This window comes from Leuresthes tenuis, unplaced genomic scaffold, assembly GCF_036924035.1.
Source record: "Leuresthes tenuis unplaced genomic scaffold, fLeuTen1.0.hap1 SCAF_2, whole genome shotgun sequence".
In the NCBI taxonomy this organism is placed as follows: domain Eukaryota; kingdom Metazoa; phylum Chordata; class Actinopteri; order Atheriniformes; family Atherinopsidae; genus Leuresthes; species Leuresthes tenuis.
Genome location: NW_027325356.1, coordinates 24,468,057 through 24,494,752, shown reverse-complemented (window position 1 = coordinate 24,494,752; position 26,696 = coordinate 24,468,057). Strand labels below are relative to the sequence as shown.

General features: G+C 40.4%; 2 protein-coding genes across 5 annotated transcripts; one reads left to right on the top strand and one right to left on the bottom strand.

The window, feature by feature from the left end:
• Nucleotides 1-6,523: 6,523 nt before the first annotated feature.
• Nucleotides 6,524-17,366, bottom strand: tgfbrap1 (transforming growth factor, beta receptor associated protein 1). Of its 4 annotated transcripts, none has more exons than XM_072380780.1 (13): nt 17,168-17,366; nt 14,833-15,548; nt 14,203-14,397; nt 12,368-12,522; nt 12,177-12,259; nt 11,726-11,906; nt 11,477-11,637; nt 10,901-10,958; nt 10,653-10,796; nt 10,175-10,318; nt 9,194-9,353; nt 8,608-9,071; nt 6,524-7,780 (listed from the first exon to the last, which is right to left on the bottom strand). In XM_072380780.1, the coding sequence occupies exons 2-13, from the start codon at nt 15,527-15,529 to the stop codon at nt 7,592-7,594; spliced, it is 2,631 nt and encodes an 876-aa protein (XP_072236881.1). In that variant the 5' UTR covers nt 15,530-15,548; nt 17,168-17,366; the 3' UTR covers nt 6,524-7,591. The 4 variants fall into 4 exon arrangements, with proteins under 4 accessions (XP_072236881.1, XP_072236884.1, XP_072236882.1 ...); XM_072380783.1 differs by having other exon boundaries at nt 14,833-15,543; XM_072380781.1 differs by having other exon boundaries at nt 17,172-17,366.
• Nucleotides 17,367-18,278: 912 nt separating this feature from the next.
• cul4a (cullin 4A) lies at nt 18,279-26,528 on the top strand. The gene is made up of 20 exons (XM_072380784.1): nt 18,279-18,876; nt 19,907-20,022; nt 20,428-20,532; nt 21,035-21,103; nt 21,194-21,267; nt 21,346-21,508; nt 21,712-21,801; nt 21,886-21,968; nt 22,245-22,312; nt 22,849-22,967; nt 23,062-23,254; nt 23,421-23,525; nt 23,636-23,746; nt 24,105-24,190; nt 24,293-24,400; nt 24,632-24,745; nt 24,831-24,936; nt 25,029-25,201; nt 25,351-25,503; nt 25,601-26,528. The coding sequence occupies exons 1-20, from the start codon at nt 18,735-18,737 to the stop codon at nt 25,694-25,696; spliced, it is 2,274 nt and encodes a 757-aa protein (XP_072236885.1). The 5' UTR covers nt 18,279-18,734; the 3' UTR covers nt 25,697-26,528.
• The last annotated feature ends 168 nt before the right edge of the window (nt 26,529-26,696 follow it).

The following is a 26,696-nucleotide window of genomic DNA, read 5'->3' as shown; positions in this document are numbered from 1 at the left end:
ATGCAACAGAACAATAATCCAAAACACGGCAGGGAATCTACTACAGAATCTCTGAAAAAGAAAAAAATCAAGGTGTTACAATGGTCCAGTCAAAGTCAAGACCTCAGCCTGATGGAAATGCTGTGGTGGGCCCTTAAGAGAGCTGTGCAGAAACAATTTTATGCAGACCACAGTTATTTGAAACAACTTTGTAAAGTAAAGTGAGCCAAAAGTTCTTCACAACAGTGTGCAAGATTGATAAAGTCACATAGAAAACAATTACTTCAAGTTGTTGCTACTGAAGGTGGTTCTACAAGCTGTGGAATCATGAGATGTTCTTAGTTTTATACAAACCGCTTCTCCATTTTAGCCTTATGTTGGTTCAGCAATAAATGACGCAGTGTAATATGTCATGTGTTGGAGGTCATCTGAAGTCACATCTAACTCATTTTAAAACCCTCAAACTGTATTTTGATAAGGGATTAGTGGCTAAGTGATGTAACCTCTGGGCTCTCAGTGTCACAAAGCAGCTTCACATTTTACTGCGGTGAATCTCCATAGCAATTTATCACATATAGGGTATCACTCAGGGATCCTGCTTTTTAGTGTCGACCCCAGGCTGCTGTTCAAGGCAAGGTTCAGCATGAGTAAATGTATCACCCACTGACCAATCAAATCTCTATTAAAATTTGAAAATATTAAATAGACATTGTTGCATGGACAGTGAGGATTTCTGTCTCATTCACCTCTCAGAATTGAACTGATTAATTTCACTTAGAGTGAGAAGCATCATTATGAGAGATGTAATCATCTTTACGTACAGAGACAATGATCAGCCCCTGATGAGAATGTGATTCACAAACAGTGACCTAAAAGTGTTCAACCTCTGCTAAACTGCAGATGCTTACTGAGAGAAAGCATAGTCTCAGTCTCAAGGACAGTCCACCATATCATCAAGTAATGATAGAAGCATAGTATAATATAGATATAGTCGAATCATGCCATCATTATGATTGATATACTTGAGCAGAAAGCAAATTGGTCAGGTCACATAAAACAACTTTAAAAAATTATTGATTTTTCTGAGTTTTCACCAGATCTGGCATTTGTGGCGGCATCGCAGTGAAGATTACCAATTTTGAAAAGCTTGTTAAGGTACTGTGATCAGGAAAAATACATTTTTCTCTTTCTAAAAATATTAACTTCATGGTGCAAACACAACACAGGGCACCATCCAAGAGTGAATAAGTTGATAGTCTGTCACTGCCATCCTGAAGTGGCGGTTATAAAGCTAAAACCATGGTTGGACTGTTATCAGGAGTCTGTGCTCAGACATGGAAAACTCTATCTGCAAGTCAAATCTATACAACTTAATAGGAGGTCACACTGAAATGCCCCTCTACATACAGGTGTGTGTTACTGTATTTACATGCTGTTCATATGTTACGCTGACCCTGATGACTATGTTAGACCTGATAATAGAGTCATTTTTTTGTCTCTGAAAAACCAAAGAGACTATTTTTTTCTTTTAAAACTGTTTGTTTTTTATTGCCTGTCCTTTTCCTCACCCAGTTTCTGGTCTTTCTCCTTCTTCTCCTCTCTTTCCTTCCCTCTCACAGTTTGTGCTGTCAACGAAAAGGCAAAAATAAGAGCCAAACAAAGAATTCAGAAATGTATCCAAATCCACTAATTAAAAGAGTCGAACAGAATGTTAGGGTGCTACAAATGCAGTTAAGCACTTTAGAACACATTTGCAGGCTTGTTGGAGAAAAACTGAAAGTGCTTGATGTTTAAAAGCATACAGTGAATATGCAGTCCTTTTGAGCCACTTCTTATTTCCCCATATATTGCCAGAAAAACAGAGAGTAGGTACAGTGATTGATTGAAAAATGTGTAAAAATAAATGTAAATACAGTATATTCGGCAAAAACAGATATTATACAATTCTAACCAGCTGAAAGTCAATGTTTGTTCTGAGCACCTTTATTCTTCAGCACAGCCTGAACCCTCTTAGACAAGCTTTCTTTACATTTCTTTAAGTAGTCTTTGCAGTTCTTTGGATGTTGGCTGCCTTTTGTTCCGTTTTCTGTCAAGATGATCCAACACTGCTTCAATAATGTTTAGGTCCAGGCTCTGGGGAGGATTCTTCCCTCCAAAAGTTCTGTTTTCACTGATTTTCAGTCCAGTTTGTGTCATTTGGCATACCTCAGCCTTTTCTCCCAATTTACCTTCCTTAAAAATGGCTTCTTGACAGCCATCCTGCCATTTCTGATTAGGCTTGGACCATTTCTGATGAGGCTTGGGCCAACAGTACATGGATCAACTGAAAGTCGAGATCCATCTGTCAGCTCCTCTGGCAGCTTCTTTACTGGATTTTTTCTCGTTTCTCAATTACATCACTTTTAGAAACTGTTCATTTGCTGAAGATAGTTTTACAGGATTTCCACTTCTCTTTTTGTCCCCCACTTATCCTGTTTCCTCAGATCTTAAGAACAAACTGTAAACTATGCTGATATGGCAAGTTTTCAGCTAATAGCTCTTTGGGAATTACCTTGTTGGGAAAAAAAATACTATTTCATACCTGTCAAACTGGGAATTTTTGTAGATGCAGCTATAGAATTGGGAACATATTGTGTCTATACATGTGTCTTTGTGGTGGGTTGCTAGTAACAAGGTGCCTAAAGATACCATTGGATGTAGAGTATAAACTATGTATCTGTTCCATTTTGAGGAAAAACAGGTCATACTCCTGCTTTAATATTTGCTGCAAATATTTGTTTTTTACCCCTTGAAACAGTGTTTGACAGTAATATCCCCTGTGTATATGACATTGTGTGTAGACACAATACTGATTCATCCCTTGAGTTAGGTGGGTTTTTTTATGCTTGGATGATTCATAGGTCATCCAAGCATAGGTGGCAGAAGAATAGTGACAAAGCAGCCAATCTTTAAAAAAAAGCAGTTCTTCAAAAAGCCAGCTAAACTATGTCACACATAAGCTTAGCTCATGGAAATGTATTTAGTTATAGACAAATAACTTCAAATAACTTTGAAGTTTACAGGTGCATTCACACCAGCTTGGAGAGATGACATTCTGCAATTTAAAGTAATTTTTTGAGCTAGCTACCACACGTCACGACCAACTTTGACGCTGCTCAGCGCCACCTGCTGTACGGGAGGTTTAACAACCGTCTGTCACCAACATCTGTTTAATGAGGCAACCGCAAGACGTAAATTGTTTGTCTCATGTCTGTAAAATGTACGTTTTCAAATAATTTAAAGATATAACTTAAATACTGATGACAGGCCTGCGTTTTCTTTTTTAGGGGTGCTGAGATTAGATTTGAATGTTTATGCTTTAGGCATTTAGAATTTAAGTTAATTAGTTTTCTTCTTCGCATAATCACTCAATTAAAAAATATTTCCCTGCAGTTTTCTCATACTGCAGAGACTGTATCCTAGCCATTCGACACATGAAAGAAAATGACATCTTCTTAAATGTTTTAACAAAGTAATGTACCATCTGAGAGCCTGATGACTGAATACTAACTCCTGTAGAGCCATGAGACCGTTTTTGAATGATTATTTTAAAGTTTGACTTTTGTATAAAGAGTATTCTCAACGATCAGGTTTAGACATTTGCACAAGACTTAGAATAAGCTACATGTGTGCGTTTTTTATTTTGATTCTAATTCCTTACCGAAGTGTCAGCTGGATCTCTTCTGGATCAGCCAGGTCAGTTTTCCAAACGCGTCTCTACTCCTTCGGAACACTTCATCACTTTCTAATGCGTTCTTGTGCGTCAGTACTTGGGACACAGACTTGGCGTTAGATGGTGTTAAAGCGCAACCAAGAGCTACAGCTGCCTGAGCTTAGATATTGTGCCAACCGTCTAAATGAAAACTGTTTTCGTTCTTGCTCCTGTTGCCATGCCAACGCTGATTCTGAACTGAACTGAATGAAACTTTGTCGATCACTCAAAAGGGAGGGGGAAGAAGTGATATTGTCACGGTATAAAGTATCGAGGAAACATTTTTTGAAAGTCAATTGAACGAAGTTTGTTGCGTAATTTTAACAGCGCTGCATCTGAAATCACAGCCTCGGAACCCTTTTATTTGAAAAGTACTTAACACTGACCTGTGTTCAAGCATGAAAATGGCACCTTACGCAAGGGATGAGCCAGAAATCTGTCTATACCTAATGTCATACATAACATTACAAACATTATTACAAAAAAAACAAAAACAAAACACAATTACCAGCAAACATGAGAGCAGGAGTCTGACCTGATATACATGTCTGTGTTTATTAAAATGGGGCAGATTTACAGTTTGTACTCTCCAGCCAAGTTGGCATTGACTTAGAATGCAACAAACGGGTAAAAATGCAGTATATACATTCATTATACAGAAATTTATAAAATGCAATAAGCAGTTTTTCATACAGTTTTTTTCCCCCCATTTGAAGCCTTTTGAAGAAGCTACAGTCAAACTCTTCAGACAGAAAGATGTAGCGCACAAGCTGTGACCTTCTGTCACGGGAGGCGAGTCCAAAACACAATGAGCAGGTTTCCGTGATGGAAAACGTTTGCACAAAGTTTGATACAGAAATGGGTCGCCATTAGGCCGTTTCAACAGCACAAGCAGAAAGACAAAGCAGATTTGGTTGCACGAGTTTAGAATGACAGCCGAGCGTTAAATGCCACAGTAGAACATGATGTGTACAGCCTGTTAAACACAACTATGTTTATAGTTTTTTGTCAGGGTTTTCTCTCATATTTTCAATATGCATCCTTTGCCACAATTAGTTTTTTCTTCCCAAGGAAAAAAATAGCTCGTCATAGTCAGGCCCTCAGGCAGATATGTCCCTGATTCAACCCGCTCAAGCAGTTGAGCTACATAAATATCTTATGTCTGTCTGAAGGGGATATTTATGAAGTCCAAGCTGCACTTCATTGTTTTGTGACACATACACAACATTTAGAGAGCACTAAAGGACAGGGCAGCGTTCTGGGATGACAAGCCTGTAAAGAATCTCAGGGCTTCTTTATGACAGAAGACAGCTGACCTCCATTTCTTTCCATTTTTTGAAGAGAGGTGTCATGATTAAAAGGTTAAAGCCATAACTCCAGCATCCCCGATGAAGGCAGAAGTGAAAGTTGCTCTTGGTCCATCAAAGGTGTGGATGATAACAGGTTTTGTTTTCTGAAACTATGAAACTTAAAAAAAAAAAGAAAAAAAAAGAAAGTTTAGAGGTTACGTGCATTGCAATTTGATGCAATATTATTTTCCATCCATATGAGCCACTTAGTGACAGTATTTTGTACCATCATAACATGCCTGAAACAACAGAATGAGCCATGAATATGTAATTATTCACTTTTTTTAGGTGAAATATCATAATGCAAGTGTTCAAACAGCCGTCCTAATGGACTGTGGTGTGTGATGTGAGCGTCAAATTGAACAAAATGGAGCAGGCCTGCAGAATTGCCATGATTTGAAATGCACATTTATAGTAACAAGTGATGCTGAAGAATGCCATTAACCAATTTCCATAAGACTGCAGTTCCTTCCATTTGGTTTAAACGTGTTACACATTACTGCCATCTGGTGGTGAAAAATGTCCTGAGTTTCCACAAAGAGACACGTTCAACCAGGGGTGGCAAACAGGAGACCAGTAACAACTGCGTATCTGTCTAAGCTGTATAAAAACCCCAAATAAATACTCATCGAAAGACCCTCTGATATAAGTTTTCAGTAAAATCTTAAAATGATTAAAAAAAATAAAATTAAATAAAATTAAAAAAAAAAAAAAAAAAAACTTCTGACAACTATTATTTTTAAGTGTTGGGTATTTGATCTTGTACATAATTAGACCAAAGAATGGAAAACAAAGGCCCAAAAGTGCAGCCATTCAGCACACCTTTCATACACTCTGAGTTTAACTGGATCTTCTTTACCACAGATGATACCGAGTGATTTTATTTGCTTAATCTTCCCCTCTCCAATTTCCCCTTCTCTCTTGAGCAGCTGGTGCAGGTTGGCTTGGCGTCCTCGTCATGTTGGAAGAGACTTTGTACTGGACTGGGAATCATGCCGTTTAGTTTTTTTTGGGGGGAACAAACTTGAATTATTAGTAACAACAATAAACGTCGTCTCCCACACAGCTTTTGCAGTCAAGCTGCCCAATCCGGAACCACGTTTCACCTTTAGGGCAGTAGCTCCTGATGCCCTTGTACAAATTTGGGACCAACTTGCCAACTTTTTCCAGCAGTTCCTTACCACATGAGGCCATGTTGCGTTAGGTATATGAGAACAGGGCTGTGACAGCTGCAGCATTTACAGGTTCTTTTATTAAACCGATTGTGTTTTGCTCTACTTGAACTTTAGTCGCAGTGGTCAGAGCTGAACACTTTTGGTGCATTGAGGTTTTACTTTAAGGTCTGTATTTTCCATGTCTTCTATTAGACCCGTTGGCCTTTAAAACACACAAACTCAAAAACCCCACACTTCAACTTAATAACGCAGTTAGTTTGAGATTAAACTATTTGGAATCATTTTTATTAATATTTCACAGGGGCGTTTTCAATTTTCAGTGTTTCATAGCATTGTGTCACTATACTGTAGATATTCTGGTCAAAACAACAAAAACAGTGACATTCATCACAACAGGTGAAAGCAACAATGAAAGAAAAAACTAAAAAAAAAAAACTTTACTTATTACTCACAGCCAAATGTAAGACTTCACATGGTTTGCAACTGAGCCCGAGCATTTGTCGCCATGTTTCACACCACGTTTACCAATAAAGTGACGATGACTCGATTTGCTTTAAGTCCTTAGAATTGGTCCGAGCTGCAGTGTTCAAACTGCAGTTCCACTTCCACAGTTCCACTGATCGTCCGTAAGATTTCGTGTTGCTGCTTCAGAGATAAACAAGAGGCATGGTTTCTGACTTTGATAACAAAACATTCAAAACCTGATGGGTTTGGATCAAATTGTTGTTTTTTTTTTTATAGAAAAGACAGACTAAAACGCTCCACTAGCCTTACGGCTGACGGGGGAAAAGCAACTGCAGTGTCACAGACACAAAGAGCGTTTCAGTCAGTACGGATGAGTGTGTGCAGCATCTCAAACCAAACACTGCAGTGTGCAAGTTAGGACAGTATTAATGAGTTGATTAGGTCAGAATCACAGGAGTTTCAGTAGAATTTCATGCGTCAGAAATATTTGTAAGAGGATTTAAAAAAGAAAAAGAGTTTGTTCTGTAGTTAAAACTTTTCTCCGATTCAGGTTTTCAACCATGTGAGCAGAGACAGGGCGGCCCCAGAACTGAACAGGACAAACATTCAGTCTGACAATGTGGTATAACTGCGGCACATGAATAAATAGCTGAAATAATGTGTTTTTCTCTCATTCGCATTCCCTCCAGGCCAGCTTTCTTTGCGTTTTTTGTTTTTTTGTATTTTTTAACTCCACAGTCGGCGCTGCCATGGAAATCGATGTTCTGTGCTTCTTGTTCACGCCGCAGTCCTGTGCCGTCCAAAAGCTCAGTGTGGTGCTGGGGTTCGGTGCCTCCAGTCACAGATCAGAGTGTAATGCGAAAAGTCTAGTCTCACGTATGGTTACTGCTATTAGTCAACTGTCTCTTTGTGGGGGAGTCTCTTACTCTCTGTGCGACACAGTGAGTGTGGACAGGCACTCCTCCCGGCAGACACACCACGGCTGGCTCACTGAAGGTGTTGTGGCAGAGGTGGCATCCCTTCTTTTCGGACACAAAGATGGGTTTCTTACGCTCTTTCAACTGGAAGAGAGGAAAAAAAAAAAAAAAGAGAGAACAGTAAAAACAAGTTAAAGCAGCACTGAGCACTTGGATAACACACAAAAAAGACAGTTGAACAAAATTCTACAAATTTTTAGAGACTTGCAAATTTCTGGATAACAGCATTTTATATTCACTGACCTGTAATCATGATTTATTAATAAAGCCTTGGACCAAGAAAAGGGGAATGCTATTGCCCAGAGTAATCAGATGTCATATCGTAATAAACCAATAAGCAGAAAGCAGAAGATTGTCTCAATCATAAGATAACAAAAGCATGAAATATTCATGTTTGAGAAGCAAATGTGTGGCATTTTCTTTATGAAAAGAGTCGGTCACAAATCAGAAGAACGTTCTCATAATCAAATGTCCAATCTGTGCAGCTCCACAGTTATTTTTAACTGGTTAATTGAGCAAACTTTTACGTATTTATGTATCTTTTTCTGGGTCTTTTTACCCTAAATACTTCGTAAACTAATCGTGTCTCTTTCTGCGAATAGCAAATCCAGGGCCAGGCGCATAAAACTGTGTATAGTTTCAGGACTAAAACTATCAACCCACCAAGGTAGAACAGTACATGTGCATTCTTTTCACAGATTTATAAAGCTATCCACACAAATCAGGGTTAAACTGGTCTGAATGCGAGAGGTTCGCACATTCCAGACTGTGTGGAGGAAAAGGCGTACACATGGTTTTTGTGGGAATGCATCTGGTCCATTCTTAAAACCAAATAAAAGTCATCCAAGGGATAAATTCAGCTTTTATTTAACTAAGTTGCACAACACCGTGTTAGTTCTTTTGTTTCTCACCCTGTCATGTAGCAGCTGAAGGTTTTCAGAGTGTGCGAGGCCCACAGCAATCTGTGATGTGCGGCAGGCGTGCATATTGGCCCTAATGGCTCGATTTAGAAAAGGTCGCAGCAGCTGTAGTGACCAGCCTTCTGGGAGCATTCGTAGGACACGGATGGGATCAAACACCTCCCCGTGCCGATTTAAGAGGTCCACAGCCGCCATTTCCAGCTCACCACCGCCACCACATGCCGCCTGACCTTTCCCAGGAGGATTCCCATCCAGATACACCCCCAAAAGCAGGTGAAAGAGCTGCCGTTGGTACGCAGAATCTCGACTAGAAGAGGCCCATGTACAGAAGGCCTCAGCGGACGGGAAGTCTCTGAGCTCGTGCACCAGTATGTGCAGTGCTTTGTCATGTTCCTCTAATTTTCCATGTAGTGTTGCACGTTCCAGCAGTAGTTGTTCACAGCTCTCCATTTTACCTAAACAAAGCATAGCACAAAACATCAAGAGTCTTAACCAGGAAAGGCAGAAAGACAGTGCAGATGTATAAGGATCAAAACCTCAACTCATGTTCACCATCACCTCTAGATATGCATCTTACCTAAAATAAACTGCACACGGTATAAACTGGACTCCCTGAGCAAGGCCTGCAGCCTTTCTCTCGCTCTGTTCAGCTGCTCTTCACCTGTTGGTGACTTTGACAGTAGTGATAAGACCTTCTCCAGGTACAACACAGCCAGATGTGTGTGGAACTTTTCCTTCTGCATACACAAAATATAAATAAATAAAATGAGCCTTATATAAGGAAGGTGCTCAGCTGAACCGTAAATAAAAGACAAAATCTTCAAAACCGTTATCCCAAAAGACCCATTTCATTAAAAATTAAAGATTATGATCAATTAAATTAAACAAAGCTTTTATAATCTGTGAAAGCATTCAATCTTCCATTTTCTTATGTAGTTTAATCTAATGTACTTCACTCCCAGAGCTCAAAGGTCTGGAATGAGGCACAAAGTCAGGGACTGAGCTGCTGTGTCTCATGCGACCGGCTTCATTAAAGCGGTTTTGCACTGGGGGATGTGGTAGATCGTGAAAATGTTGCAGTCCATGTAAATCTATCAATGACAACACCGCAGCTCAATGCCTTGGAGAACTGATACTGCAGGGAAATGCCTCTTATTATGCTCACCATGCTGCAGGAAAATGAGCTTTTGTTGGATCAGTTACAAAACAGCATCTCCGGCTTGTTAAGACTGCGATTGTTGTGCAGCTTTCCAACAAAAACTATCCGAAATCAACTTATTCATGCGTCTGTCCGATGTCTGCAGGTTGTGCAGCAGACATTGGACAGACAATAATTGTGTGTGTGTGAAAGTGACAAAATGCCCGACCATAACCTTAAGATGTATGTACACAAAGATTATTGTGATTCTGTTCTTTCCCAGCATTTTACCTGTGTAACTCATAAGTATAGCGATTATAATGTAAACACTGGACACTGTTTTTAACTACACGAGGACATTTAAAAACGGTTAACAACAAACGTTGTGGGTCGAGAGGATTTTTAATCCATTAGTTGTACCTGTATTCTTCTCTCCAGCACAAGGTGCTCCAGGTAAAGAAGAAGCGCCTGGTTGTGCTTCCCCAGGTAGGCGATGACATCATCAGGGTTCAGCTGTGAACGATCTTTATCAGCAGGCCTCTTTGTAAAAATGTGAACACCTATCTATGAAGAAAAAAAGAAAAGCTAGGTTTAGAATTAGGAAAACAGCACATTATTCAAAGAGAACGAGGAAGTTTAAATATTTAATCATTCACAGTCATTCAAAACCATGCAGTGCACAATGAAAAAGATATTCATTGGATTTGTTTTTCTAACAAACACACTGAGCTGTGCGTTGATCTATCAAAGGAATTCAATAATAATCACTTTATCAATGAGGAACTGAAGCAATATCTTGTGAGCCCTGGAAGGTGACAGATCTCATCTCTCCAAAAACCGACTCTGGGTTATGTTGCACTAATAATTAGATAGCAGAGTTACATTTTTGGTAACCTACGGTGGGATCCTTCCGCAAGGCCCAGTCTGCATACTTCCATACGAGCTCCAGACTGCAGGAGGAGCAGAGAAAGTCCACAATGTACTCAAAAAGGTCAGATCGTGTCGAGTCCTGCAGATCCCCATCTGCCACTCGAATCCACAACTAAGAGAATTAGAAAGGAGGGAATAGGACAAACTCTTCAGCATCATTTTGATCCAGATTTGTCGAGGACATCTAAACATGAAGAAAATGTGGGGGGTGCATACCTGAAGAGCAGCTGAATCCTGACCGTTATAATGATAAAGAAGCCCAAGTGCAAAATATCTGGAAGAGAAACAGACTTAATGAATTAAAGCTTCTCCCTCGTGAATATATCTTTCCTTTCTGAACAAACTAATTACATTGGCTTGACTAAACTGGACACAGTTTTCTAGCGTTAACAGGGTGGTAATTAATAGCAGAGGACACCGAGAAGTGTTCAGCCAACAAAGCCCCAACTCAGACTGTTCCTCCAGGAATTTGTTCAATCTGGGACCGCAATAATTAACGAAAATACTACTAATTACCACAGTGATCCTCAGCTGTAACTTTACATGCCAACTTGTACAGCTTCAGAAGTGAGATCAGTCATTTATCCTTCTCGGTGTCTATACTGTAGATAATTCAAACACACAGCGGTGCAATGTTTTTTCCAAGTGTTTAGGAGAAGTGAGTGTATTCAATAACCCGAGCTTGTATAAAGGTGACGCCTCCTGATAAAACTCTGAAACTTTAACTGTTTTCTAAAGGACACAAACCGTTTGAAATACATATTGTCAACACAACAATTAAATAATACACACTTGTGATATTTCTCCAGCCACGGGATGCTGTCTGCTAGCACGCAGGCATTGTCTGAAGCTAGGAGGTCTAAAAGGCTCTCATGATCCTGCTCAGCATAGAGCTTCAACAGCGCCGTGTCCACGTCTTCTCTGCAGCCGTTCACCACCTCTGTGCTTCGTACCTGTGGGCCGAGGAGGAACAGAGTTACAAAAGCTGAAAGCACACTGCAAAATCACTTGCAAGTCGATCCATTTTTCTAATCCAGTTACCTCTCCTAAATAACTGATGAGGAATCGCTTGCATCGCAGCACTTTTTCTTGGTCACCCTGTGCTAAATGGTTGAGATCTGCAAACTCGTGGAGGGGAGGATGACAGCGCGTGAACGACGAGGAGGCCGGGAGCAGGAGTGGGTAGAGAGATATCAGCTCCCGCACGTCCAGCTGACCCTTCCTGAGAAAGCAAGATCACAAAAACGGCCGCTGAGCGAGGGAATCCCAGCGGAAAAAAAGGAAAACGTAGTAATAACTGTGTTTTCCAATTACAGTAAGGTAAAGTTCACAGTTCCCGAATTCTTAAGAATTTTTTAAAGTTCTGTAAAGGATTTCCAAAAGTAACAATTTAAAAAAAGCCAGTTAAATTATAAAAAAGAAAAGTAAACACTCTACAACGATGCTAAAAAACAAAGTACAGAACAGCTGATGCTATCAGACACACGCTTACCTGAAGTGTTCTTTAGCTTCCAGAAACTGAAGCTGACCGAACTGTATGAAACCTGCCTGCTGGAGGATTCTTTTGTGCAAAATCTGAAGCAAAACACAGAAGACTTGCTTTCAAATGTACAAATAGTCTGAAGATCCTGTTATTCGTGTCCCACACAGCTTTTTAACAAATTCTGGCTCAGTGTTGCTAACCTGGAACTTGTCTTTGGGAATATTTCTCTGTGCTCCCTCTGTAAGGATGAGAGCCTCCTCCACTCTGCGACTGGCCAGCAAGTCTTGGATCTGCCTCTCGAGCGGCAGAGGCACCAGAATGTACACGGCCTTAGTGGAAGCCAGCATGACCTTTCCTAAAAACAAACGCCGACAGGTCACACAGTGATTTCGCAAGTTGCTCGTTCATAAACAGTCGGCTCCGCTCAATTTTAATCCAGTGTCTTACAGAGCAACCTTCAAAAAGTCTTCAGCTCTGAAAAGGTAGCTTTTCCACTGCAGTCAGACAAGAGGAAACAAAGCATGTCAAAATCCTCTGGGTATCCTGCTCCAGCTTAGAGCTGGTCTAGTTCCAAGCACATCAGAACATATTCAGCCCTTAAAATCCTGTGGATCTGTGCAGAGCAATACATTACTCACACTCCTTATCCTTAAAGCTAGCCTGAACGAGATTTCTAATGTGACACTGAACTGAAATGTTCGCCACAGAAGGAAAAGGTGAGCCGGGCTTTCAGAGCACATTAAAAGGAAAGTCCCTCGTGTATTGCTCGACACAGCTTTCAGCCACTTCCCATTCGAGGGTTTTGGTTTCTTGCTCCAACGAACCAAAGCGATTAATTCCTCCCACCGCGTTTAATACTCTGTGCCTGTTGTTCATTTATCAATAAACCGTGAGCAACAATAAAGCATTTAAGAGCGAGAAGCACCCCAAAACTTGAGGTTATAGTAGTGCGACACTCCCGAATCTGTCAGGGTTGGGTTGTGGCTGCAGGCTGTGAAACCAAAAGAAGAATGCTGAATGAAACTGCTGCCCACTGTTTTAAGAGTCCACAGGTTATAGTGGGGCTCACCAGCAACACTTCGATCATACTGCTTGGGATAGAGACATTCTACTCGTACACTGTATAAAGAACAATCTGCGAACCCTCCAAAGACTTCATCCACTGGTTTGTGCTCTGCTGTATGGAAACCTCGGCTTCTGCGATCAGCCATCGCCGTGGTAGGCTTTGAAGATGGCCAAATTTGGGACAATAGGTCAGGTCTGGATAATGACCCCTTGACATCTGATTGGACAAAAGCGAGTTTCTTTGAGGAGGTTTCTCTCTGGAATGCTTAAATTATTTTCAGGGGGACCTCCAGCAAACTAATTAAAGGGTGTCAAACTAAGACCATAACGACTCTTTAACTCCTAAGAAGTTGAATTTTTTTGTTTTTTTTTTGGAATGGGAGTCAATTGAAGCCAGAGATGTTCTAAAGCCCACAAACACTTTAAAGCACTGCCACACAGGCTTCTCACCCAGTGGCAGATGGCTTTGTCTATTACTTATTCAGTCTACACTTGTAGTCCATTTTCTTTGTAACCAGGGCAATGAGACAGGCCGTGATAAGTGGCTGACCAAAGAGAAGAGGAGATTTTCAACTCGTTTGCAACCGTGCAAAACTTGGGGAGCCTTCTGGAGTACTTTCTAAGTGGTTGCATATGCAAGTATAACCATAAGTCATGGTAAATAAATGTTAATGAGTAAATGAGCAGCAGATAGGACATCTGGTGGGCTCTGTCTCACGACCTCTTTGGCCATACCCTTTTATCTTGAAGGGATAAACAACCTATTTTCTTTTGGGTATCAAGGCGAAATTGTCATCTAGATTCATGTACTAGTTGCTCACACAACCATTAATAATTAAAAGAAGAGAGTCTCTTAAAAATGCATGAAAGTAGGAGTAATAGGGACCATCACTATCTCTCTTGGATAATATGTGGTTTGATTAGACGTAACAACCTGAAAGGCCATAAGAAAAGCATCACATGAGGATACCTTCGAAATCTTGCAGAATGTGTCCATCCCTGAATGAAAGCGTCTGTTTCAGCTGTTGGTCCAGCATGCTGTGGATGGTGATGAAGTTCTCATCCAAAGCCACCACGTACGGAAAAGACACAGCAGCAGCGATGACACTCTCTGACCAGCTGACTGGAGCCCGCTGAGATATCCCTTCAGCATTGGCAAACATTCCTAGATAAATACATTCAAAATAAATAAATAATTTTTTTTTTTTTTTTTTTTTTTTTTTAAATCAACAGGGACAAGTCAGGCAAGCATTTACTTGAGTAGGAAACCACTTATAACCTTTCAAAAAACAGAACAAATGCTACTGAAAAGAAGTTTCACACAGTCTGAACACTGTGGAAGTCACCCTGACAATACACAGATAACATAATTAATTACATCAATTAACAGGACTAAAAATAAAAAGATTATTTTCTACATCAAGTGGAGGTTTTACAGCCAAAAAATGAACTTTAAAAACAGACAGTACATATTAAAATGAGATACTTTTGCCAATCACGCATGTAAGAGGAGATACTGAGACATCACTTAAGAGATATTATCCTCTACTGTGCAAATCTAATTTAAATCACTGCATCACATTGTGATGTACCGACTTACCCAAACCACCGGGTGCTGCGAGGAGGAACTCTTCCCTGCTGATCCTCTTCACAATGGGTGTCCTCTCCTCGCTGTTGTAGGGGAAGAGGTCTTGTGAGGTTCCTGTGTTGTAGTTCAGGATCATGTACTGTGTCGCGAGGGCCAGGCACAAGAAGTAGCCATCAAGGCTGACGGCACAGGGCTGCTCGGGAGTGCTCACCTCTTTGACCAGCTGCACTCTGTCCTCGTACACCATGTAAATCTGAACCGTCCGTCTCTTGGAAGAGAGTACACCGATTTCCACACAAAACGGATCCCCACTCACTGGGTTCTCATTTATACAGAATGCAGTCACACCTCTGATCTTGACTCCACCCCCTGCCGCCGAGGGCATAGTCTCCAGTGTCACCATGTCAACAAGGAACACTATGGCATCGCAAAGCACTATCAGACGCTCCAATGCAGAAGCAGCCCGCAGCTCGGCGACTGGTTTCTTGAGGCCAAGGTATTTGTGCAGCAGTTTCTGGGACGAGTAACTCGGTTTCCCTTTGGACGAGGTGATCTCATCCAGCAGAAAGTGGTGGATGAAGCAGTCATTGGTGCCCACGTACAAGTGCTTTCCGCAGCATTCAATGCACTCAATGTTGATGCGAGCTTTGTCGCCCATGAGGAGATCTCGCTCCACAGCGGGGACAAGCTCAAAAGCTTTCACACTCATCTCAGCCAAGGCATCTACACTGGAGGGGGAAAACAAACAGCCAAGCATCAACAAAACTGCGCACAGACCGTGTACTGCACAACATTTTTTTCCTGTGAACAAACTTCAGAACTATTCTGCTGCTTTTAAGCAGCTCAAACACTGAAATCTTTCCAACTGTTCTTGTTAAAAGCATCAAATTCAACCTCAGCAGTGCAGCGAGGTTCATTTATGCTCAGTTAAGATCTTGTCTGTCTGTCAGCCCCATAAAAAGAACACAAACCACTACTGGTTCCGCAGGGTTGGGTTGGATTTCTTTGAAATGTAGTTAATTACTGAATATAAATTACAGGGTAATTTTACCGATCAGAACTGGGATTGACTGGATGACATAGAGAAAAAAAAAAAACAAGTAATGGAAGAATTTGCTCTTGTGATTCCAAACTTGCTTGAAATGTTGATCTCACATTACCACCCAACTCCAGAACTCAAAATGACAAAACACAATGAATTAAATGTACTTAACAATGATAAAGCTGACAACTTGAGGATAATTTTACTTTATCCAAAGCAGAACACATGACACGCTGGCAAAAATGTCAACAGGTGCCCTCTCACATTTCATTTGTTCATATTTTGGTTGCCATATCTTAAAAAAAAAAAAAAAAAGTAGTCAAAAGGTAATAAAGTAATTCCTGACAAACTACAACCGCACACCTCTCTACATGCAGCCTGAGTCGATTGTCGTTATTTTGTGTAATCTGATTAAATGTACCATGTTAGTTCGCTGCCCTGCCTGCACAAAAAGGGTGACACTGGAATGAATTTCCATTCATTCAAGCATTTCATCCTTAAGATCTACACTTCCTGAAACTGCTTGCCTGATGTCCGTTTCACATGGCTGATGACTACAGATTACAACACACGTTTACGTCTTAGTCATATGACTTAGTATGTTACTTTATGAACGTTTCATAACTTTATACCGTATGTTTTTTAAACATTTTTCTTAATATACAGATGCATTAGTACATAGAAAAACATCTTTATAACATAAACTAAATCTTTACGTGTGCTCTATTACAGTAACACAGCTAATTCCCTAAAATGTCCTATTCAATTAAAAAAGAAAAAAAATCATATGGATTAAACGAGAAACTTTTAAAGACACTGACGTGTGTTGCTGGGACAGATTTTTGCCTCAATATTAGACAACGCTGTCATGCTGAAGAAGCTAATGACGTTAGCTCCAGTTAGCTAATCAAACCAAGTAACGAGCAGTAACAAAAAAGTTCACTGGTTAACACTGATTGTCTAGATATGGGGAGGTTTTATTCGTATGAACTCACAAAATTAACTATGTCAGGAAGAAGTCAGTTTTTAGGTAGCTTCTGGGTTAGTTAGCGAAGCTGCCACTAGCTTAACCCGTCCCTTAAAAAGCGAGGCTAATGCTAGCAAACTAAGCACAGGGAAGCTAGATTTACTTTGCGGATTAAATTGGGACAGTTCACCGTGTGTTCAACAAAAACGTGTTGTTTTCTCTTCACTAAAAATGACGACTTTAATACCGATCGACCTCTCCACGCATGAGATGATGCTTTGTGGACCAACTCCCTGCCTAGTTTGTCCCTTAGTATTCGGCGTTAGCAGTCAGCTTACCTACCGCTGCAGGAGCGCTCAGGACGGCAGGCCGGATAATCACCAACAGGCGAGCCTCACTGCTCCCGAAACAGCCAACATGGCATGTATTCACGATTAAACAGCAATTTAGCCATAGTGCGTCAGATAGCACCGCACTGACGAGAGGCAATGTAACCCGACTGGTAGCGTTAGGTCTTCTGATCCAGAATAACACCGCCCATTTGAACTGACCCCTGCTGACTGCAGGTGACACATAGGTGCGTTCAAGACCATTCAGCGAGGGCGGAAAGTTTTAAGTGACTGAGTAAAACAACTAAAGAGACTTCAGAGGGGACAGTGATGCATTTCAAAAGCATCTGTGCATTTATGCAAAATTAATCTAATATCTATACAAAATATTTCATGACATAACCAGAAAAATACAAATGTACAACTCTAATTTTACCTTTATTTCAGACATTATCACATTTATAATGCTTAATATCACTAGTGTGTTGTTGTTGTTTTTCATTTCTAAAGATGTAATGAATAATTTACTTGAACTTTGATGTGATTTCCATAGTAGTTATGCATTTTATTTAATCAAAATAGTAGGTCATTTTAATTAAAAAAGTAGAAACAACAATTTAGAGGAAAGACACTACATCACATGGTATACTTGTAGTTGGTCCTAGTTCTGTTTTGACAAATGAAATTTAAGTTGTCCAACCGTAAATGCAGCAAAACAGGTAAAAAAAACTTTCACCATTTTATTTTCATGAATACATGATCATTTTTACGGAACCCAAGATGGTATGACAATGAAGATTTTTCCTGTATAAAGTTTTGTTTTTCTTATAGATGCTCTTTTTTTCTAAATAAACTAATAATATGTACATTCAGTTTTATTTTATTCCAGTGGATTGTACTCTAATCGTAAAGACTCTCATCTAATCTGTATTCATTAACTGAAATTTCAAAATAATTTGACAAAACTATGACACATCTGAGGAAAAAAAAATTATAACTGACATTCGAAGTTTCAGCTGTTCCTGAACGCACTTCGGCTGCTTTTCACCCAAGATGCACCTGTCCAACTGAACTGTCTGAGAAAAGCCATTTTGTTGTGCTAGCTAGCTCCATGGTAAAGACAGCCACTAATAACATGAGTCTGTTATATCAACGCTAATGATTTCGTTGTTATATTTTGGTTTACTTTTGCATAATACAGCAATTGTGTTCGTTAAAATCTGTAAGTAGTCAACACTGACATGGACTAGCCTGCAAAGCTAAACCGCTGTGAATAAGACGGAAAGTGGTAGCTGAAGTGTGCTGCAGTTTTAGATAACAACATTGTTAGCTAGCTGTCTGTTTACTTAACTGTCGGTAGTTATGTTGTCTGATTAACTAACCCTGCGGTAGTCAACTGTGTGCTTTTACATGTGTTTTAAATAGGCCGCGAGTTGCTGTGCTTTCAACCAAAGACGTGTGGTTCAACAAAGAGACAGTGTTGCTGACAGTGAAGAAACAGGCGGCAGAACAATCCAACAGTAACTTAGCAAAACACTTGAACCATACTGCGTTAAGCCAAAGCGCTAATCTGATAATGGCAGAGGACACCCGACAGGACAAGAGGGCCAGCTTCTCGGCTCTAACGGAGCACAGCACAAACGGGATGGCCAGGACGTCCGCAGTGGCGTCAGGCAAAACAGGCGCCTCAAAGAAATTAGTGATCAAGAATTTGAAAGGTACCGTTTCTGAGTGTTTTCTCCTGCGTTGTATAACTACAACTTAGATCACAACACTACAGAGGATGTGGCTTTGGATCGTACTGTAAAAAAACTGCCCACCTTGTACTGTGTTAATTTGGCAGCAAACAAAGTTACTATTCTTACAGTTTTGATCAGTTTGATGCTTTCTAAGGCCTCTCAAATCAGAATTACTTCGGGCCTGTTTTTTTATAGTCTCTCACAAACTCTTGATTGTCCCACCTGAGATGCGTTTATCCATCTATAGGTTTTAATAAAGTTGTAAAGTAGGATGTGTACTAAAGTTACCAAACAATTAGCGATTTTTTTTCTGTGTGGGGGGGTCTAAAACCAATTAGTAAAATGTTGAATATTTTTCCTGACTAAATGTTAACTCAACTAAATTTTAGATTAAAAAAAAATATTATTTTAATTGGTAATACAGATCATAAATCGCAAAAACCCTTCATCACACAGTCCAATGCAGGTAGTTGCTTATAATGATAAATATTAATAAGATTTAAAAATTTGAAGATCACATCAATACATTTCTGTGAATAAATTAATGTAAACAACTTTATATATATGAGAATTAAAGGAAATCTTCCTGTATGACAGAATTTGATCAAATATCTGCAAAATGTACAATGCATACATGTCTTCATACACATAACTCATAGAAATAAAGATAAAAAAACTTGGTGAGATGTATCTAATGATGATTAGAAGCTAAGTGAGATTTGAACAATTTCAATAAAAATACCAAGGAATTAAAATAATTAAAAAAATAATTAAATAATAGTTTTTTACTGTTATAGTTTGAGTTCACTGTACAAATAACAGTGATAAAAAACTATTTGTGACATTATTTTAGAGATTAATTTTAAAGAAAGTAGTTTTGTCCAAAACTTTTCACTGATACCGTAGATTTGATTCTGTTTGTGTTAAAGATGTCCGAACCTATCCGGCTGCTAACGCGGAAATAGATGAGTAATCACAAATTAACTTTGTTGCTGTTGTTTTCCAACAGACAGGCCGAAACTAGCTGAGAACTACACAGAGGACACGTGGCTGAAGCTTCAGGATGCAGTGGGCGCCATCCAGAACAGCACCTCTATCAAGTACAATCTGGAAGAGCTCTATCAGGTCTGTCTGATTAAACTAATGTTAGGGGTGTTGTTCTCCCAGGCTCTCATCCATGTGTAACAGGGCTGAGCTCTAAAAACATAGCGGTACTAAACGGTTAAACATGAGTTATATGTGCTCTGTGTTTGATAGTAGTTCTTATTTTTTTTAACTCGTGATCTCTTTGAATGTCAGACAAACAAAAGGGAAGCTCAGCTCAGGGTAAAAGCAGACTTTCACAGACAGATTTGTTCTGCAGATAATCTGCCAAGTCATGAAGATAATCTCTGCCTAATGATTGTTAAACAGGTGCTCGTTAATGTTCGTTATTGTTGTGAAAAGGCTCCAGCACAGCGTTGCAAAGTGTTCACTCTGTGACGATGTTTGCCTCTTGTGCTTTTGTCTCTTATGAACCTTCTGAAACAGGCGGTGGAGAACCTGTGTTCGTATAAAGTCTCCCCCACGCTGTACAAGCAGCTGCGCCAGGTGTGTGAAGATCACGTGAAGGCCCAAATCCATCAGTTTAGAGAATATCCTTTTTCCTTTTTTTTGTGCTTTGTTTGAAACAAGAGAGCTGTGTAGTGACACTTTGAGGTTTAATAAGCTGTGGGAAACAAACCTGTTTTCTCAGGTCCATCCTCAAGCAGCTTCTTCTCATAAACTGCAGTTCCGACATCAGTGTTTATACACTAATTTATTAGATAGTATGTAAAATGGATGGATAATTGATGTTTGACAAACTGTGTGATAAATGTGTAGCTTTATTGTTCTTTTTTTATGATGTTAAAATCTAATTTACTAATCACTCTGAATATGCCGCTTTTGCTCAGAGACTCGAGACTCACTTTAAAGATTTCAGCAGTAAAATGTTTGAACATGTTCAGAAGAGTAAAAGCTTTTGGTATCAGGTTTTTGTCCCCAGCGATTAGACTAATGTGTTTATACGTCCTTGTGGTAAGGGTTCTGTGTAGGTGGTCAGATGTAATGTTAAATGATGTGAGTTTGATGTTTTCTCCTTAATGTGGAGCTCACAGAGTCTTTGGACAATCTTTCCTTCCTGAAGCGAATGAATCGTTGCTGGCAGGACCACTGCAGGCAAACTGTGAGTCGGGAAAATTTGCATCTCCAAACTGTTCAGGAAAATGTACTTGAGTTGGGGTAATTAAAGGGTTAACTGTTTCTCTCTTCATAGATAATGATCCGAAGTATCTTTCTCTTCCTGGATCGTACCTATGTGCTTCAGAACTCTCTCCTCCCCTCCATCTGGTAAACTTGCACTTCATTCCAGCTGCTCTGTTTGTTAGGGTGTCCTCTAAAGGCTGATGTGGTGCTTGTTTGCTACAGGGACACAGGGTTGGAACTGTTTCGCACCCACATTGTGAGCGACAGCGCTGTTCAGAAGCGAACAGTGGAAGGCATTTTGGAGCAGATAGAGCTGGAGCGGAACGGAGAGACTATTGACCGCAGTCTGCTCCGAAGTCTCCTGGGCATGTTGTCAGATCTGCAGGTGTCGTATTTTTTTAACTTGACGTTTTAATTAGATCTTTTTTTTTTTTTTTAATATGTATTTCTTTAATTGCATTTATCGTGTTGCTCCATTCTTGTTTCCACTATGACGACTCATTTTCCCTCCGGAGGTTAAAAAAGTCGTCTGATTCTCCTCTCTGCCACATCAGCACACTGACAACAAACTGCCTTACTTTTGTTCAGGTTTACAAAGACTCCTTTGAGGAGAGATTTTTGACTGAGACCAATCGTCTCTATGCCACTGAAGGACAGCGACTGATGCAGGAGAGAGACGTAAGTGAGACCACCCAATCGCTCTGTGCATCATGTGGTCACAGTTATTCATCTGAAGTACTGAGGATGTGTGTATTTGTCCAGGTACCCGAGTACCTGCATCACGTTGCCCGCCGTCTGGAGGAGGAGAACGATCGGATCGTGAGCTACCTCGACCAGAGCACTCAGTAAGATTTGCAATCATGTCATCTATTAGCTACACTTACCCGTTACCCTTTACAAATGACTCAAGCTCATACTTGCTGACATTACATTAAGCGCCCCCATCTGCGTTTGTTTCATAGTGACAGATAAATTGCCAAACAGTGTTTTAGTGCTTCAGACAAAGATTTATTGTAGGCCAGCAATGCATCACACTTTCAGCTCACTGCTTACACTTTCGATCCCCCTCAAATGTAGCATTTCACTTCCTCAGAGTTTCTTTGTTGTTTTTCGATCCACAGGAAACCTCTAATTAGCTGCATTGAGAAACAACTTTTAGGAGAACATATGACTGCAATCCTGCAAAAAGGTGAGACTTTATTAGAGTTTGTGCAGTTACGTTTGTGGACATGATTGTGTTAGTTTTATAGTTTTAGTTGTGTAAAGGCTGTATTGATTTTATAATGGAGCCCTGATCTATGTTGTTTGTTAAGCTACATTTATTTTGGGGGGGTCCAAACTGCAGCTTAATGGCGACACACACTGCATAATAATAAATGCCCACACTGGCGCAGGTTATTTATGTAGGTGCTCAGCATTTATCTGACAACGATGCATTAATTCAGCCCTTGTTTTGACAACCTCTGACTTGATTTATTTAGTTCACTTTTGTAATCTTTATCAAAGCTGATTACATTGAATGTTTTTATTCTAAATTTATTTCATTATAGTCCATCACTAAATAGAAAAAATAACTTGAATAACTTCCCTGTCTTGCTGTAAAATGTAAGTTTCCAACTTGTTAATTTGATTTAGTTGTGTGACAGAAGTTGTAAAATGTTGTGATTTCTAGTTTGAGTTTTTGAAATCCAAACCTCTGCATTCATGCCTGGTTTTGGTGCCCAGGTCTGAGCACTCTGCTGGATGAAAACCGTGTTACTGAGCTAGCCCTCCTCTACCAGCTCTTCAGCAAGGTGAAGGGAGGACTAACCACGCTGCTGCAGTTCTGGAGGGATTACATCAAGGTACAGACGTCAAACTTATACGTAGATACAAAACACGAACATAGTCTTTCAGTCTTGTGTCTCACAAACACATGTATCCGCTCTCTGACTGCAGTCGTTCGGTGGAGAGATTGTGTGCACTCCAGAGAAGGACAAGGACATGGTTCAAGACCTGCTGGACTTCAAGGACAAGATGGACAATGTGGCACAGAGCTGCTTTGCACGAAATGAGGCTTTCATCAACGCCATGAAGGAGGCCTTTGAGACTTTTATTAACAAGAGGCCCAACAAGCCCGCTGAGCTCATTGGTAGGTCAGGCAAATACACAATGGCAGTGATTTATATTCAGCCCCGCTCATTTTGTAAAAGAAAAACCTGTGTTCTCTTGAATTGATTTACACAGCTCAATTGATCTTGTTTTGTATTAGTTCCAACACATGATAACATCTCTCTTGGCTATTGCATCCCATCCAGCTAAGTATGTGGATTCTAAATTAAGAGCTGGGAACAAAGAGGCGACAGAGGAGGAGCTGGAGAGGATCCTGGACAAGATCATGATAATCTTCCGCTTCATACACGGTCAGTTACACTTGTGTGTGTGTGCGCTTGTTACTCAGTTAATGATATTTATGGCTTCCAGGCTTGTTACAGTGTGATGAGACTTTTTGATCTCCATTTCCTCCCTGCAGGAAAAGATGTGTTTGAAGCTTTTTATAAGAAGGACTTGGCCAAGCGTCTGCTGGTTGGCAAGAGTGCCTCTGTTGATGCTGAGAAGTCCATGCTCTCTAAACTCAAACATGGTGAATTAACAGTCTCATGTCTTCTATCTTTAATCAGCAAGTTGTTTTAGGAAGCAGATTAACCTGCGATCTAAAGGATTTAGATAGGGTCTGAATTACCTTATGTGGTGTATACAGAGTACTCTTCATAAGACTAAACTTAAAATTTTAAAAAAAGTTGAACTATTCAATAAGATTTGAAGCTGAAATTTGATTGAGGAATGATGCTTTTATTAACTTTCCACTATCAAATAGATTGGAGAAAAACTTTCCACTATCAAATAGATTGGAGAAAAACCTGAAATGGTCTGCTGTCAGTGTATATAAGGGGGTGTGAGAACACGTCAGCTATGATATTTGTTGTTTTCACTTCCTGCAGAATGCGGAGCAGCATTCACCAGTAAGCTTGAGGGGATGTTTAAGGACATGGAGCTATCCAAAGACATCATGATCCAGTTCAAACAGGTACTGGACACATTCAACTGGAAACACACACTCATTGATGCTGTCTGCAGTTTGTTGCATGCATTTTTTAGTGCACAGTGGTAAAATGATATTTTGACTCAGTATATACAGAACCAGAGTGAGCCAAGCAACATAGAGCTCACCGTCAACATCCTCACTATGGGCTACTGGCCCTCATACACACCTATGGAGGTCCACTTGCCCTCTGAGGTAAGCAATGCTATGTTTGTGCTGCTCTTCTCTTTGTGCACACACGTTCTAAACCTGCATGTGGGAATTATGGAAGCAGATGACACCCCTGAAAGCTCAGGGCTATAAGGCTCAGTGTTGTGCATTATGTTGACCTAAACTGACACTGGAATGAAAACACTGTATTTTATTATTGTTGTGATGATGGTCAACAGTCTTTGTAAGTATCAATAATTAGTATCGTTTTGGTAGATGGTAAAGCTCCAGGAGGTGTTCAAACTGTTCTACCTGGGTAAGCACAGTGGGAGGAAGCTGCAGTGGCAGCCCACACTGGGCCACGCTGTACTAAAGGCGGAGTTTAAGGAGGTAAGGGCTCAGCACGTCTTAATGGGGCATGGAGCACAATGGACAAACGTCTGAACTCTACTCAAGTAACTATCATATCCTGCAGGGGAAGAAGGAGCTGCAGGTTTCCCTGTTCCAGACGCTGGTGCTGCTCATGTTTAATGAGGGAGAGGAATTCAGCATGGAGGACATCCACTCTGCCACCGGCATAGGTTACACGTGTTCTTTAATATGTAGTGTGCCCGTTCGGTCGTGGCAGAAGTGTCCTCTGCCTCACACTGTCATTCTCTGTTGTCCTGCACAGAGGAGGGAGAGCTCAGGCGTACGCTGCAGTCTCTGGCCTGTGGAAAAGCACGTGTCCTCAACAAGAACCCTCGCGGGAAAGATGTGGAAGATGGAGATCGTTTCAACTTCAACAACGATTTTAAGCACAAACTGTTCCGCATCAAGATCAACCAGATTCAAATGAAGGAAACGGTAAAGATCTCATTTCCTCTTTTTTCTTTTTTTTACACCTTCCTTCTTCTAATCTGTGGTGTACTTTTCTTGTTTTTAACCACCATAGATATGTCTTCCTCCACAGAATGTTACTTCTCGCTCATTTCTTTTGTACATTTCTCCACCAGGTAGAGGAGCAGGTGAGCACCACAGAGCGTGTGTTTCAAGACAGGCAGTATCAGATTGATGCCGCTGTTGTGCGCATCATGAAGATGAGGAAGACCCTCAGTCACAACTTACTGGTGTCAGAGCTCTACAACCAGCTGAAGTTCCCCGTCAAGGTGACGCTATTAACGCCTCGTCCTCCTTTTCATTTTACTTCCTCCGCACACACAGAAGGCCAAAGCTCATCATTACCTCCCTTTACTCTCTCCACAGCCTGGAGATCTGAAGAAGCGGATCGAGTCGCTCATAGACAGAGACTACATGGAACGTGACAAGGAGACTCCTAACCAGTATCACTATGTTGCCTGAAGGCGCGCCGCTGTCACCGCCGTGCTTTTCTCACAGCAAGCGTACAGCTGGCCCCACAGCACAGGATTACAGCCCCTCAGCCACCCGACTCTCCTCTGGTGCCGACTTTTCCCTCCATCCTCAATCCTGGACACAACGTCCAGAGGACCCAGAGCTCCAGAGAGACGAGAGACTTGGCTGTGCTGTTCCCATTCTGCAATATCTTTAGTGGGACTCTGAGATTGGGCTGGAGGAGTAGCCCGGGTTGTTGATGGTTGGTTTATGTGACTTACAAATCTGCTAAAGCAAAACTCAACTGAAAATAACTAGCACTTTCCTGTTTTTTGTTTTGTTTTTCCTGGGATTGGGGTTGGTTTTTTTTTTTGGTGGTTTTTTTTTTTTGTTTCCCACCGTCACATCATTCTAAATCACTTATTTTCTATCATAGCTGGTTTGTCATGAGTTTTAAGTTTTATTTTGTGTTTTTTCTTTTTCTTTGTTTTTCTTTTTTTGTTTGTTTGAGGCGTTCTCCCTTTGAATGGCTGCATTACTGCTGGGTGTTAACCTGAGTAGTTGGTTGCTTTACTGGTTAGAGAAGCACCTGTTGAGGACAAAGAAAGAGAGACTGGAGGCTTGAGAGGGAGGAAGTGAGGCGGAGAGCTAAATGATAAGTGTGTGTAACACAGGACGCTAAATGATGCAGGCCAGCCACTTGGGTTTTACTTTTGGTATCTTGTATGTTTTGACCAAAATGTCCAATGTCCCGTGCTGATGTTTTTGTAGATCAGATTGTATTGTATGTAAGAGCGTGAAAAGTGAACCTGAATAAATGGATATTTAATGATTCAAAGAATGATTTATAGATAACAAACTAGTATTTTTTTTCTTTTCTTGTTTTAAAACCATTAGAACCTTCCTTCATCATTTTTCCTTCGCCATCGTATCCACAGTAAGTTAAAGCTCTTGTTATCTTGGCTTGTGTTAAACAGCAACCTCTACAGTCAAATCTGATTTTATCAAA